The sequence below is a fragment of the Macrobrachium rosenbergii genome, chromosome 23 (assembly GCF_040412425.1).
Source record: "Macrobrachium rosenbergii isolate ZJJX-2024 chromosome 23, ASM4041242v1, whole genome shotgun sequence".
NCBI lineage: Eukaryota > Metazoa > Arthropoda > Malacostraca > Decapoda > Palaemonidae > Macrobrachium > Macrobrachium rosenbergii.
The window spans coordinates 52417487-52432317 of record NC_089763.1 but is presented as its reverse complement, the minus strand read 5'-3'; the positions used below and the strand labels follow the sequence as shown (position 1 = coordinate 52432317).

The following is a 14831-nucleotide window of genomic DNA, read 5'->3' as shown; positions in this document are numbered from 1 at the left end:
TCTCTCTCTCTCTCTCTCTCTCTGTCAATTTTTTATTATGAAGATTTGGGGTTATTATGTTTAAAAAGAAATAATGTTTATGTTTTATTGATATTGTATGGGTTCTGTATGCAGTACTTGACACATCTTGTAAGCATAGGTAGGTACAGGACATTTACATATTGTTAGAAGCAATTCATTTTGCAGATTTATCTCTGAGTTCAAATGGTAAGCAGTTTAGTTATTTAAATTGAATGATATTTACAAAATACTGGTTAGGATAGGCTATTTGATGCTCTGTGGAATTGTACTAGACTATAAGCTATGAAAGTTATTGGGGCACCCTATTGTGTCAGTCGTTGTTACATACTTAGCAGAAGGGGCAGACCCCTGAGCTATTCATGAAGTTGACATGACACTTTATCTAAAATGTCTTTTTATTCAAAGTTTTGAATGAATTATAAAATATTTATTTGTTACAATACATTTTTTCTTAATGTTTTGTTTTGTATTGGTGCTTTGCAATTCTGTGCATGTTATTTTTAAGATGGTCAGCTGACAAAAGGTAAACAGTGATGAGAAATATAAAAAGCATCCTCCCTAGCTGATGTATGCTATTTTAAGCTAAATTCTGTAGTACTCTGTGAATAATTGCAGAAAAGTTAATTTTTATATGGTTTAGTATGCATAACCTAGTCTTACCTACAGGTAATGGAACTCTGATAATTAAACTACCATAAACATAAATAGTATGTTTTGGTAATGAAATTTGCCAGTCTTTGGTGTTTTATTATTTATCACTACAGTCCTTAATTTCTTACTTTCGTTATTGATGTCAAAGTGCATGTTTGACATTACACCACAAAGCTTATATTATATCAACCATCACTGTGATCGTGCGCAAATCATATCCCAATGTTTTAATGATGTTTGTGTGTTGATAATAGAATGCTTATTGGTTCTGCATTTAATGAACATCATTACTGTATATTAATTTCATTTGCCGGCAATGTCAGACACAAGTACGACTAATACTCGTTATTGTAGCCTTTGCTGCAATAACCAGTATTTTGTATTTGGTAGCCTTTCGGCAATTTAGATAGATAGGGTTTTAATTAAAAAAACCTTTCATTATCACGGATTTGACTTTTGGACTTTGCTTATTGACTTGTTTGCTGGCGATGTCAGACACAAGTACGACTAGTTAAGTATACCTTAGTTTTACCAGACCACTGAGCTGATTAACAGCTCTCCTAGGGCTGGCCCGAAGGATTAGACTTATTGTATGTGGCTAAGAACCAATTGGTTACTTAGCAACGGGACCTACAGCTTATTGTGGAATCGGAACCACATATAGCGAGAAATGAATTTCTATCACCAGAAATAAATTCCTCTAACTCTTCATCAGCCGGCCGGGGGAATTGAACTCCGGCCCATCGAGTGACAGTCTGGAGCTCTACTGGCTCACCCAACGAAGAGCTAGTACGACTAGTACTCGTTATTGCAGCAAAGACTGTAATGCAAGGTTAACCTTAGCTAGGCATGACTTACGTACTTTGTGCACGACTTGCAGGGGTCAGGTATGTTCGTTAGAGGAACCATGTGCTGAATGTGAGGATTGGGATCCAAAACAGTGGAAGATTTTAAATTCTCATCTATCAAAGTTAGAGGGAAAGGAAGAGAAAAAGCGACCATTAAGCATGACAAGACTGTAGCTAGTCAGAAATCTGCTAGGTTTTCTATTGATGTGCCTGTTGTATTTTTACCTGTAATTTCTCCCATTCCCACTTCCTTAGTTGTACTGCCTGATCCTTTACCCAGTTCTCTTGCTCCTGACCCTAATGCCATTTCCAGTCTGGAGTCTAAATTCAATTGCAAGTTCAAATTGTTAGTGAACACAGTGGCTCAGATAGGGGCTTCAGTGTGAACCCTTATGGAGCGTAAAGTGAGTGATAATAGTGAAGTGTTATTGGAGGAGCTGGCTGCCCATCCCGCCGATTCTCCAAGGTGAAGGTCCCTGGCATAATCCCCTAAACCTGGGAGATGCCATACCAGAGGCCCAAGGGAGGTTGGTGGGCTCTGCCCATGGGTATTTGGCCCCTCAGTCACACCTGTAGTAAAGTCCCATGGTGACAACAGACAGCCAGTGGAAAGGTGTCTTTTCGGAGGCTCACCGCCTTTCCTCTAGTCCAGAGGCTTCCAGCCCTGAACAGAGGTGCCAGTGGCACTTCAGTGGTGTGTCTAAACCACTGAAAAGGTCTGTGGTGGATGTGTCTCGCTCGCCTCAGGTCCCATGCAAGAAGGCTAAGGAGTCGGTTCCATCTTACGGTTTTTGGGACAACCCTGAGCGCTTTTCCCCTGAACCTTCTCCCTACGTTCACAGGTGCAAGCGCCCAGTGGCACCAGTTAGTGCAACAGTATCCGAGCTCTTTTCTCCCGAACCTTCTGACGTTCCCAGATGCAAGCAACCAGTGGCACCAGTTGGCGCAACAGTATCCGAGCTTTTCTCCTGAACCTTCTCCCAATGTTTCCAGGCACAGGTGCCCAGTGGTGCCAATTAGCACAGCAGTCTCAAGCGCCCATTGGTGCCTGAGCGTCCAGTAGCTCCCGAGCACTTGTTGGCACCAAAGCATTCAGTGGCTTCCAAGCACCCAGTGACTTTCGAGTGCCTAGTGGCTGCTGAGCAGCCAGAAGCTTCTGAGCATCCATTAGCGCCCACTCAGTCAGAGAATCCCCATTGTACGATGGCACCTGGTCACCCAGGCTCTTCTTTTAATCGCTAGGTGCCAGTTTAGGCATTGGGAGTGCCATCTCATCTGCAGCAAGCTTCGACATCGTCGGTTATGGATCCGTCTCTTGCTCCCATTCAGCAATGACTGGATGATATTTTTGGTTTTTTAAAGAAACTTTCGTCTGTGAAACCTGCTAGAGATTTGTCCTTGTCTCCTGTATCATCATTCAAGGAGGAGGTGGATATGGATCCAGAGGAAGATTCTCCTCCATCTGCATATGCAGCGCTGTTGCGGTTTCTGCTATGCAGCTTTCCTACCTTCTTCACCTTCGTCTACCTTTCAGATGAGCATTCTTCCAGCCGAATCATCCAAGTTGCCTATGATGGTGCTCTCCACCTCAGCAAGGAAGGCACTGAGTGAGATTGAGATTTGGCTTTCGGACAAGAGGGAGAAAGGGAAGGCTGGCTTCAGCTACCCCCCTACAAGACTGTTGAATAGGCAATACCAGTTTTACGCCACCAGGGAAGCTCCTTCCTTGGGTGTGCCTGCCTCTTCCCAGGGGGACTTTCCCGGTCTAATTGGCTCTTCTCGTAGGTTGGCCTTTTTGCCGGCCAAATAATGTTCTCTTCAGCCGAGCTCAACCATTTGCTTAAGAATATGTTCAAGATTTTCGAAGTGGTCAGCTTTTTAGACTGGACGGTGGGATTAGAGACAGATCTCAAGAATTGGCCTCTGTGCCATGGGGATTTTGAAGAAGAGGGAGCTTTGGTGCTCTTACACCGTGAAGGGAATCACCACAGCCCAGAAGTCTGCCCTTCTGTTCTTCCCTCTGGTGCGTGAGTGTTTATTCCCGCAGTCGGTAATGAATAAAATTGCTTCTGTTTTACAAAAGAAGTCGATACAAGATCTTTTGGTGCAATCCTCAAATTACCCTAAGGAGCTTCCCTCTTTTAGTTCCAAGACAACCTCTCCTCTGCAGCCCTTTCCCTTTCGTGGGAGCAAGCAAAGGTCTCAGTCAAGAGGACAGACGAATGTTTGTTTCACCCCCCGTTTGATCAAGAAATCTTCAGCTAAGCCTTCCGCTAGGAAGTGAAGCCAGTGTTCTCCGTGCCCCAGTAGGTGCCAGGCGCCTCCTCTTTTGGGAGAGTTGGTGCAAGAAAGGGGCAGAATGATGGGTAGTGGAAGTCCTCAGGTTTGGCTACTAAGTCCCGTTCAGAGAAGACCTCCCTTAGTCAAGAAACCCATCGTCTTGACTGCCTACTCTGTAGGCTCAAAGAGGTTTTCAGCTCTCACAGAGGAAGTGCACTCGAGAAGAGAGCTATAGAGGTAGTCAAAGATCCAAGTTCAGAGGGGTTTTACAATTGGCTGTTTGTAGTCCCCAAGGCAAGAGGAGAGTGGAGACCGGTCCTGGATGTAAGTGCCCTGAACATATTTGTTCAAAAGACAAAGTTTCGTATGGAGACAAATTTTTCCATTCTTGTCTATTCGTCAGGGAGACTGGATGGTCTCAATAGGCATGCAAGATGCGTACTTGCATGTCCTTATACACCTGGACTCAAGGAAGTACCTAAGATTCGTATTTCAGGACCAGATCTTCCAATTTCCAATTTCAGTTTTAGCTGCCGATACTAGAAACTGTTAGCTATGTAATTACTTGTAAATATATATAAAACTTTATTTTATCATAAAACTGTCATATTTTAAATAAAATTCTACATGCACAGAAATCTAATGCATCAATTTAACCAATTACATTTTTGAAAACTTTACTCATTTGAGTTGGTATGGGTAGGCAAGGTTTTCTTCTGAGAGAGATGATGCATTCTTGTGCACTTTATTTACCTGACTTGAGCATAGTCACAATTTGGGCAACCCCAAATTTGGCATCAGTCTGCATCAAGCACTCAGAGAGATTGTCTTTCTTGCTGTATTTTGAAGTGCTTTTGGTACTTTGTTGTTTTTATAAACAAATTTAGATGACTATGTTGTGAATCATCAGTTAAGTTCTGGACAGTTGCATTGTGAATTGTTAAGTGCATATGTGTACTATGTGACTGTATTCAGGTGTTCTTATTCAAGCACTTGAAGGCTTATAAATGCCTTAATGATATCCAAGTGTTTGGAGGGTTGTGAGCACTTTCAGTGATTTCACCCAAGTGTAGTGCAGCTTTTTTCAAGAAGGGTGATGAGTGTAATCCTTCCATCCTTCATTCTATTGCTCTTATTCTGTTATAGCTAAAGATTGAAATTTTGGTCAGTGCTCATCATCTAAAACTCAGGGAATCTCAGTCTTGTTTCTGGTCATCATTATGGCTTCTGTAAGTTAACTTTAACAGGTGATCTATTATCCCATCATCCTTATATTATCTGCTCACCCCTTCTCAAAAGAACTTTTGGGGTGTGGCAGAATTTCAAACCACAAAAAACAGTACACAACACTCACCCTGATCCTCGGTTGCTGGAAGATGGAGTAAGGCGTCCACGGTCGCCCACACAGCACCCAAAACCACACAAACAAAACAAGGGAACACAAAAAAAGAAGATAGAATTATATACACAACTAGAACAGTACACTAACAAGGAAAACCAACAACTCTCAAAAAGCACACAAAAAACTGTCCAAAACCAAACGACAGACCAGCACTAGCTCTGACTCAAGACTCACTCTAAAACCAAAAAATCCTTCACATATATTCCACAGACAGACAGCGCCACAAACAAACTAATGACCTCATCCTCTTCCAACAACCAAAGCACTCACTAACGACAATTAAACACACACACACACACTCTCTCTCTCTCTCTCTCTCTCTCTCTCTCTCTCTCTCTCTCTCTCTCTCTCTCTCTCTCTCTCTCTCTCTCTCTCTCTCTCTCTCACAAAAAATGTTGGGAAATGCTAAATAAAAACAAATTTATTCATCCCTCTATAGGGGAATCTCATGGCATTTCTGTTGATATGTGTGTGGTGTAAAACAGGTTCGGGTATAGGGTCATATTAAGTAAATCCCTTTTGCTTTTTGTCTCCTAAGAAACTAGTTTATTTCTCTTGTTACTTGAGGTAATTCCAAAGTTTTTGCAACTTCCTTTTAGCCCCCAGCTGCATCCCTTTCTACCTTTTACTTTTTACTTTTTATCTGTTCCCTTTGGTCTCTTCCCCCCAGCCATCTATCCTCCTCATCTTTATCAAGCTCCAGTTTTTATCTGTAATTTAAGGAAAAACCTTCAAGTGAGCCGTATGAGATCTAGAAGCGTGACTGTGATCTCATAATGCTAATTTGTAACATTAATTTCTTATGAGGCAAATGAAACTTGGTTTATTGTAATGCTTCCAAGACCATTTTTCCCATCTCTTTGCTTCATACTCATACAAGAGAGATAGATAATAGTAAGCCAAGGAATCACAATACCTTCGGTAATGTATGGAAGTCTCAAACTGAAGAGTTAAGCAATTTAATTAATCTGTTGCACTAATGTTTTCTATGATTTAGAATTCTTTCTGCCTTCTGTATTTCCTGAATCATTCAGCTTTGCTATCAATCAAGGGATAGAGACCATCAACATGATACTCCCAGAAAAGTTATCAAGTATGCATATTATTGAAAAAGTATAGTCATGTTGATTTCCATTTATATTTTATTTTGAGTATAAGCAAAATCTTAAAAAGAAATAGGGAACAAAACATAGTCACTGTGACTTTTTTTTTCTTGTCAGTTAAAGACAGTATTAAAGGCATTCTTGTAAATTTCAGAACTAGTGGCATATTTGTAAATATCAAATAAGATAATTGCACATTGTAAGTTTTTGTAAATGAAAGGTGCCATAATTAATTTTCACTGTTCTGCAGTGTAAGGAGTCATTGTTATTAGAAAAATTTTATTATAGAGTGGAGATTTTAGTGACAGGAAAATTTAAATTTTATTTTAACAAATTAATGCCAAAACTTGTGAGGATAAATAAAACTGCATGTGTACTTCTTGTCATTACCAGATAGTTGAGTGTTAGTGGAAATAGCAAGTTTCACTTAGCAGCAGTGGATAAACAACATGAATAAACAGTTAATTTCAGTGAAAGCAACCCTTTACAGTGAAAAGATATATTTTTTGGATATTCTCTGATTTTTGCTTTATAGTTTGCATGTATGCTATTAACAGACTTATTATAGCAAAACTTCAAGCTTGAGGATTAGAAAAAAATTTGCAGTGTCGGGGCGTTACATCTCTTTAGGATGGTTAATGAACGAATGAGGTTGAAAATAAGACCAACAAACCTGAATTCAGGAGATGCTAGCAGAATCAGAAAGCAGGAATGAATTTGCTCCTTGCTTAAACATTGAGAGGCCAGAAGATTTGAAAACTGCATTAGGTAAACTATTCAACATTTTAGTTGTAGCCAAAATAAAATACCTAGCAAATTTAGTAGCCTCTGGTCCCTCTATCTAGGGCTCCTCACATTCTCATACATCTCAGCTTCAAGATGGGCCCATTAGGTTCAGGAGACCTAGTACAGACAGGATAGCCACTTCAACATCCTCAAGATCCAGAAGGTCTTCCTAGGCCTCCAAACATTCATGACCATTTTGTCAGGCTTGGGATTTTGAAAGACTTCTAGCAGCTCATTCTCTTTGATGAGCTGTATCACACTCCCTCTTAAAAATAGCAGTTTGGGCTATTTTATGTTGCAAGAGTTTTATTAGCATACAGTGTGTTTTTATATAAAAAACTTTTTTTAAAATTTATTCATAAATTTTGGTGTCCTCCTAACTTTCCCTTTCTTTCATCAGGAGTCTGGCACAGCTGATTGACAAGTGTCAGCTTCCTGTCAACCAAGCATGTGCAGTAGAATTTTCTCTCTGAATGTTTGTTTTGTGTGCCTGCCTGGATGTGTTTTTGCACAGTGTAATGGGTTGTATAAAAACTTGTATTGTGTAATCATAATTTCCTCGTTATTATTCAGAACCTGTCATAGATAATGATGTTTAATGTAATATCTTGATGTTATTTTTATTTCACAGTAACCTGTCAGGCTGGTATATGTAGAGGATTCAATAGCCGCCTCAATGCTGTGTATGCTGGAAGGCACTTTATTCGTCTTTTAATTCCATATGGATGCCCAGAGCCACTAGAAGCAGGGGCTATAGATATAGTGAATCAACAGTTATCAGGAATATTGAGTTCTGAAGATGTATATTTTCGAGTTCATCAGTTGGTTAAGATCTACTCCAGTGGTGCATATTTGACTGAATTTGACAAGAGATTCATTAGTGGTGAGTTAATATTTCTTACTGCTTCAATTATATGAAATATAAAACAATGTTCTTCTAGGAATAGAAACCAGCAGGCATGGTTAAACCAAGTTTTGATTGCTTTAACAAATCAGTGATTAATGCTGTGAGACTTTATCCCTGGGGATCTCCATTTCTCACCTCTCCTATCAATTACTTCACAGCAGTAGAGGCCTATATCATTTAGAGGCCTTAAAAGTGAATTCATAATAGAATAGGAAGGTTGTAACAGTGAGTCATAAAACTCATCTTAAATTTTGTATTTGCACAACAAATGTTAAATCCAAGTTGAGTTATACTGTAGTTATTTCACAAATAGAATCCTCTTATTGCTGTGGTGGAAGGGATGCTGCAGAAAACCTGCATGTGGCCCTCTGTTGCAATATTAAGAGGTAAATTTCCAGAAATTTTTATAAAAGATTATCTTCACTGAAAATTCCACATATAAGTACCTAATGTATATTTTATATAAGACGGTAGATTTCATGGTTAAGTTTTTCCTAGGGACCAGATTGAGACATTTTATTTATGCCATTGTGTATTGATAAACATTTTGATATGTAGTTGACGATGTATTGTTATATCTTGTGTCTTTATGTAAAAGAGAGGGGAAATTATGCTCCACAGCTAGTCCTGAACTAAAAAGACTGCTTGATTGGTTTTAAACATCTGCAGACATACTCGCAGCAAAGTTCATCACTTAATCCAAAGTAAGCAATTAACAACATATGAAAGCCATTTAGTCAGAATCATTGTTGAAGATTCATTGTCATGAAATAACTTTTTCAGATTATACCATTCATCCTGGAGTTACAATAGAGAATTCAGACTTTCCTTGCCTCAAGACTGTCATTTCTACTGGTTGTGTCCAGTCAGTTTCTTCTCCTTCAGAAGGTGCATGGTTGTGTTCCCAGATGTCATCATGTCAAGCATTCATCATAAATGATGATTATACTTGGACAGGTATGACTTTGTTGTAGTGACCATGTTGTGTTGTAATCTTAGGAGTGAAATTTAGTAGCTAATTAATGTTATTTTTTTCAGGCAATGTTGAAATATTGTAGGCCAAGGTTACAATTATTTATTATGAGTACATAATCTGTAATTAGGTTTGTAATCCCGTGATTGAAAGAAAAAATACAGACAATTTCAGGTATAATTTTTCAAAGGAGGAAAATGAAATAGAGTGGCTCATATATATATATATATATATATATATATATATATATATATACAGGCAGTCCCCTGTTTATGACGGTTCCGACGACGTTCCAAGGTTACGACGCTTTTCAAATATATTCATCAGAAATTATTTCCGGCTTACGACGCATGTTCGGGGTTACGACTTTGTGTAATTTTTATCCGAAAGAAGAAATATGGCCCCAAAACGGCAGAATAATCATAATTTGAAGGTTTTTTGATGTAAAACTCAATAATAATGCAGTTTACGTCGTTTTCAATGCACCCAGAGCATTAAAAGTAAGGTTTTCTTATGATTTTTGACGATTTTCGACGATTTTCCGGCTTACGATGATTTTCGGGTTACGACAAATATAGAACGAAACCCCATTTGTAAAACCTGGGACCGCCTGTATATATATATATATATATATATATATATATATATATATATATATATATATATATATATATACACACACATATATATATTGGCCATATGTATTATCCCCTATGGTTCTACAGTGACTTACCTAATTATGTTGGGTCTGGTCGCAGGATTATTGCTCCTTCACCGGTTCAAGAATACTGCCTCTAATAACCACTCCATACACGAAGACTTCTTCAAAGGAAGCATTTCCAAACAAAGTTAATGATGTACTCACCTTTTGGTTGTCATGAAACTTAGGAAAGGAGTGAGGGTCTGCCTTTTAAATGGGGCCCACTAAAATAATTCTCAGCCCACATAGAGAGAGTGGTTTGTTTGTGCTAGGGTGTAGGAAAAATGGGACCATCTGGAATGTTTGCTGTGACATTAGGTAAACCGTCAGTGCTTGAACCAGGCATAATATTCTATATGAAATACTGAGCTTCTTTATCAGAAAAGGGAATTTTCCCTTTAAAAAGGTCCTCATTCTTGGTCAGGTATGATAGGCCAGGAGACAACAGTAAATGACAACTAGGTGTATGAGTGGTGAAATGGTGTCCTTATCTAAGAGAGCCCAGTACACTAATCCGAGCTCTTGATGCCAAAGCAGTCAGTAAGACTGCCTTTTGGAGCATATGAGTTGTAGTTGTATTGGGCCCATGAATTGAGGGGATGACAGCAGTCTAAGAACCTTATTCAAGGACCAGGTAATGGGTAGCCTTGGAGGAGCTGACCTTTGCAGCGTAAAAGACTGGAGAACGGAATTAACAATTTCTGTATTAGGATCAATTTTAAAACCATGAGGCAAGTATTCCACCAATGCTGCCTTGTATGCTATGATTTTTGAAATAGCAAGGTGCTTGACCTTGAAAGATAATAAAATGTAAAACTGTTACAACAGACTTCAACTGGGCCCTAAATATGGAGGTAATCTAACCACATTTTCCATACGGACTGGTATGTCGGACAGATGAAGCCCGTAGTTTTTACATTAGATAACCTAGCAGTGTTAGTTAAATAATCTTCATGGTAGACTAAGATTTCAAAATCCACATGTGAAGGTCACAGCTCAGAAAGGAGGATGCTTAGACAACTTTCCCTCCTATCTGAGATAGAACAACGGACATCATTGGAATCAGTTCTCTTGTCTGTTATTGAAGAAACAAGGAACCAATGACTGTTTGGCTAACTCATGGCTACTAGGCAACCAATTTAATTAAAAGCTAGTAGATTGTTCAAAGCTTTCGAAATCTGGGACAATGAAGGAAAAAGGCTTATTGTCCTCCATTCACTCAAGTCTTGAAGGAATGCATCTCTTGCTGATGCCTGAATGTCCAGGTTCAGAGATGCCCACTGGAAGTTGATGAGTCTCGCATGTGGCAAACAGGTCCTCTTCTAGATAGACACATGTTAGCAATTACTGACTTGAGAGGAGCTCATCATGAGCCTAACCTCTTGATATAAGACACTGCAGTCATATTGTCTAGGACCAACAAAATGTGTGTCCCTTTTGGGGGTTTCAATTTTCTGAGATGGAAAGACAGCCAATAGCCCAGGAAGCTGATATGACACTTCCTCATAACAGGTGACCATCTCCCCCCTAACTGACAGTCCTCCCTGTGGCCTCCCCAACCTGTCAAGGAAGCATCCATATGTATTGTCACTTGTATGAGCGGTGAAGTCATGTTGGCCTGTTTGCCAGAGACCCCTTCCAGGTCCACGGACAGAGTATCTTCCTTATTTCAGATGAAAGCGATTGCAAAACCTTTTCCTGGGATGTGAGAACCAGACTCTTTAAATCCTACAGTCACAAACTCAGGATTAGATCTACCATGGACCCAAACTATAATGGGCCCAGACTTTGTTCTAATTGTCATCTGAAAAAGCTGGGCTGTGCAAGGAGTCTTCTCAGGTCCTTGCTTATTTTGGTTTGAGTGCTGTTGGGAAGAGACAGCTGGCAGCAGAGTGTAGCCAAACAAAGTCCCAGCCTAAGTTATGCAGTTTTTTTAATAATTTATTGTATTTTATTTTGTTAAATTATAATTACAGCACACAGAATATCATAACAGATAAGAACTAAAATCAGTAACAAATCCTGAGTATATTTGTTGTAAAATATATATATGAGATTTACTGAGATGGGGAAATGCAGTAACTTTTTAGAGGTATACATGTTTTTTCTGATATTTCTCTGCACTTTTCTTTGCAAAATTACAGTTATAGCTGACGCACTATCATAAAAGATAAGAACTAAAACCAACAGCAATCCTTGGGTGTATTTATGAGCAAATAAATAAAAAGACATCCTGGAGTGGCAGAGAGGCGGTACATTCCACTCTGAAATCTCAAGGCATACTGATTGGTGTCTCTCCAGAGCTGAGCTAAATAGTTGCCGTAAGTCATTTATGGCCCATTGAAGTGCTATGAACATTTTTCCCGTGAAATTCATCCAAACCGATTGGCACGTAATGTTAATACTCATAATTCCCGTCTATCACCCAAAACCTGTTATAGATATTCATATGAGGATTCCCATCCATTAAGGTAGGCTACCAGTTAAATAAATAAATTATATATATATATATATATATATATATATATATATATATATATATATATATATATATATATATATATATATATATATATATATATATATATAAACACAAATCGGGAAAGTGGTGACTTCTAGCAAGTTGGATATATAGAACAAATAGGAGGGCCAAACACACACACACACACACACACACATACATATATATATATATATATATATATATATATATATATATATATATATATATATATATATATATATATATATATAATCGGGAAAGTGTTGACTTCTAGCAAGTCAGATACATTAGAACAAACAGGAGGGCGAAAAGGAGGTGATGCATATGCAACTTTATTTCCAGCCAACGTTTCAAAGCATGGCTTCATCATCAGGGCTAAAAAGGATTTTGACAAAGGAAAATCTATTTCTGAGGGAGGCCCCGTGTCACCCGGTGAAATTCCATTGTAGCACGAATTTCTAAGTATAAAATGCTAGATATACCAGAGAAAAAGAGCTTTCAGGAAAGCTGGGGTTACTACCCCCAGATCGAGCGTCTTCTTCAAGGAAGACGTCGGTATAACGAAGGGTGAGTGAAGGATCACTACCACGGAGTCTTACTCGAAAGATATCTCCTGTTAAAACCCCAGAAGAGAGCGGTGAGCCGTTACAGCCCCTGCCTACAAACGCCCGCCAGCTCGGCGACACCAGCGCCACCTACCTCATTCCAGGCTAGCACTAACCCCAGACTTGGCATGTGCAAGTAGGGGGGGAAGCAACAGGTGAGACAGGGAGGGTCACCGGGTGACACGGGGCCTCCCTCAGAAATAGATTTTTCCTTTGTCAAAATCCCTTTTCTGAGTACAGCCCCGTGTCAGCCGGTGAAATAGTGATAGAGAATCATGCCAAGGCTGCAAACTACGAGGAAAAAGGGGGTAACCAAAAACAAAATTTAACGAAAATGGTTTTAATCAGGGAATCTCTTACATGTGAAAAGAATACTAAACCTAAGGCAAAGTAATTCAAACACCAAAAACTTAACACTACGAAAACACTGAGGTCCCAGTGTGGGGGAAAACCCAAAAATACTTAAGACTACTTAAAAGAGTATAAACATGACATTTGAAAATTACTTAGACTAAAGAAATACAACCTTAAAACTACACATGTAAACTTAGACTAAACAACATAAGAGATAAGACTAATGAAAATATAACATATATACATATATATATCCGGGTACATGGAGCAAAATAAAAACCAGTCCAGTACCCCACAAGAAAAACACAATCATAACATGTCAGATTACAGTTTTCCATCAACAGAGACAAGATAATATCAATATGAGGAGCAAGGCAGTGAGGCATGATCAACCAGGAGGACAAGCAGAGAAGTAAATGAGGCAGGCGGGGCGGGGGGGAAGGAGGATAAGGATATGATTATTTAAGGTGGGGAGATGACACTTCCCACAGCTATTGTAGAAAATTTCAGGGCTTCGAGTGATTTTAAATAGTGGCGTTTAAACACTAGAGGTGATTTCAAACCCGTATATTTAGATAACTCTGAGAAAGTCCATATTATGAAAGTAATTAATGGAAGTAGCAACTGCTCGAATATCATGAACTTTAGGAACTGAATCTGGGTTGGCTTGTTTAATGAAATACAGAATTTGTTGTCTTATACCATTTAGGGAAAGAGTACCACCTTTCTCCCTGATAAAAAGAGGACCCGACTTACTCTGTGGAGTTCTTAAAAGGTAAGATTTAAGTGTATAAACTGGACATAAAGACTGGTCTTGAGGAAGGGGCACCACCTTCCAAGGAGACCACCTGTCTTGTGGGTCTTCATTTTTGGCTAAAAATCTAGGGTCAGGGGAAAGGAGGACCTCTCCAGATGGGAGGAAGTTAACAAAATTATCACCTCTAGTGAGAGCCGACAGCTCTGAGATTCTAGCACCTGAAGCCAAGCTAATCAAAAATAAGGTCTTCCTTAACAGATCCTGATAAGAGCAATTGAAAGTTATCAACTCTGATGCTAACTTAAGGACGTCATTGAGAAACCACGTAACCGAATGTGGGCGTGATACTGGTCTCAGACGAGCGCATGCTCTGGGGATGGATGAAAAATAGGAATCTGTAAGGTCAATTTTAAAGCCATAAAGAAATACTTTCTTCAATGCTGACTTGACTGTGGTAATAGTGGCCGGAGCAAGGCCTTTCTCAAACAGTGACCTAAAGAAGGAAACTCCTAAATTAGTCGTCATGATTTTGGCTTCAGATGCTTTTTCAGGAAGGAGGCTAATTTTTTGACTGCTGAGTCATACTGTCTAAGAGTAGAATCTCTTTTATCTGATTCTAAAAACAGAGTGTTGACAGGGTCAATGTTTGCTCCTTTTTGGGCTGCGAACTTTATAAAGTCCATAAAACTAGGGCATTCTGAATTCTTGAGGAAGCTGACACAGTCTTGGTTTGTACTGTCTGGGTCAGAATGGGCTTGGGAATCCGAAGACTCCGCAATCCCAGTTCCTGAAGGAGAGGGAACCAATTGCTCTTCGGCCAATAGGGGGCTACTAGGGCTGGTTGACCTTTGAATGTCCTGAGTTTGTGTAATACTTTCAGCAGTAAATTTATTGGAGGAAACAGATAAATTTTCTCCCAATTGTTCCAATCTACTGTCATT

At 39.2% G+C, this 14831-nt stretch overlaps 1 protein-coding gene across 3 annotated transcripts in view; it reads left to right on the top strand.

Annotated features, from left to right (window-relative positions):
- LOC136851631 (extracellular tyrosine-protein kinase PKDCC-like) overlaps positions 1 to 14831 on the top strand; it is a 108656-nt gene that overhangs the window by 65699 nt on the left and 28126 nt on the right. For all 3 annotated transcript variants that reach the window (XM_067126023.1, XM_067126024.1, XM_067126022.1), the window contains 2 exons: positions 7723 to 7974; positions 8782 to 8955. In XM_067126023.1, the coding sequence (XP_066982124.1) occupies positions 7723 to 7974; positions 8782 to 8955 (426 nt within the window). The remainder of the gene's footprint in view (positions 1 to 7722; positions 7975 to 8781; positions 8956 to 14831) is intronic.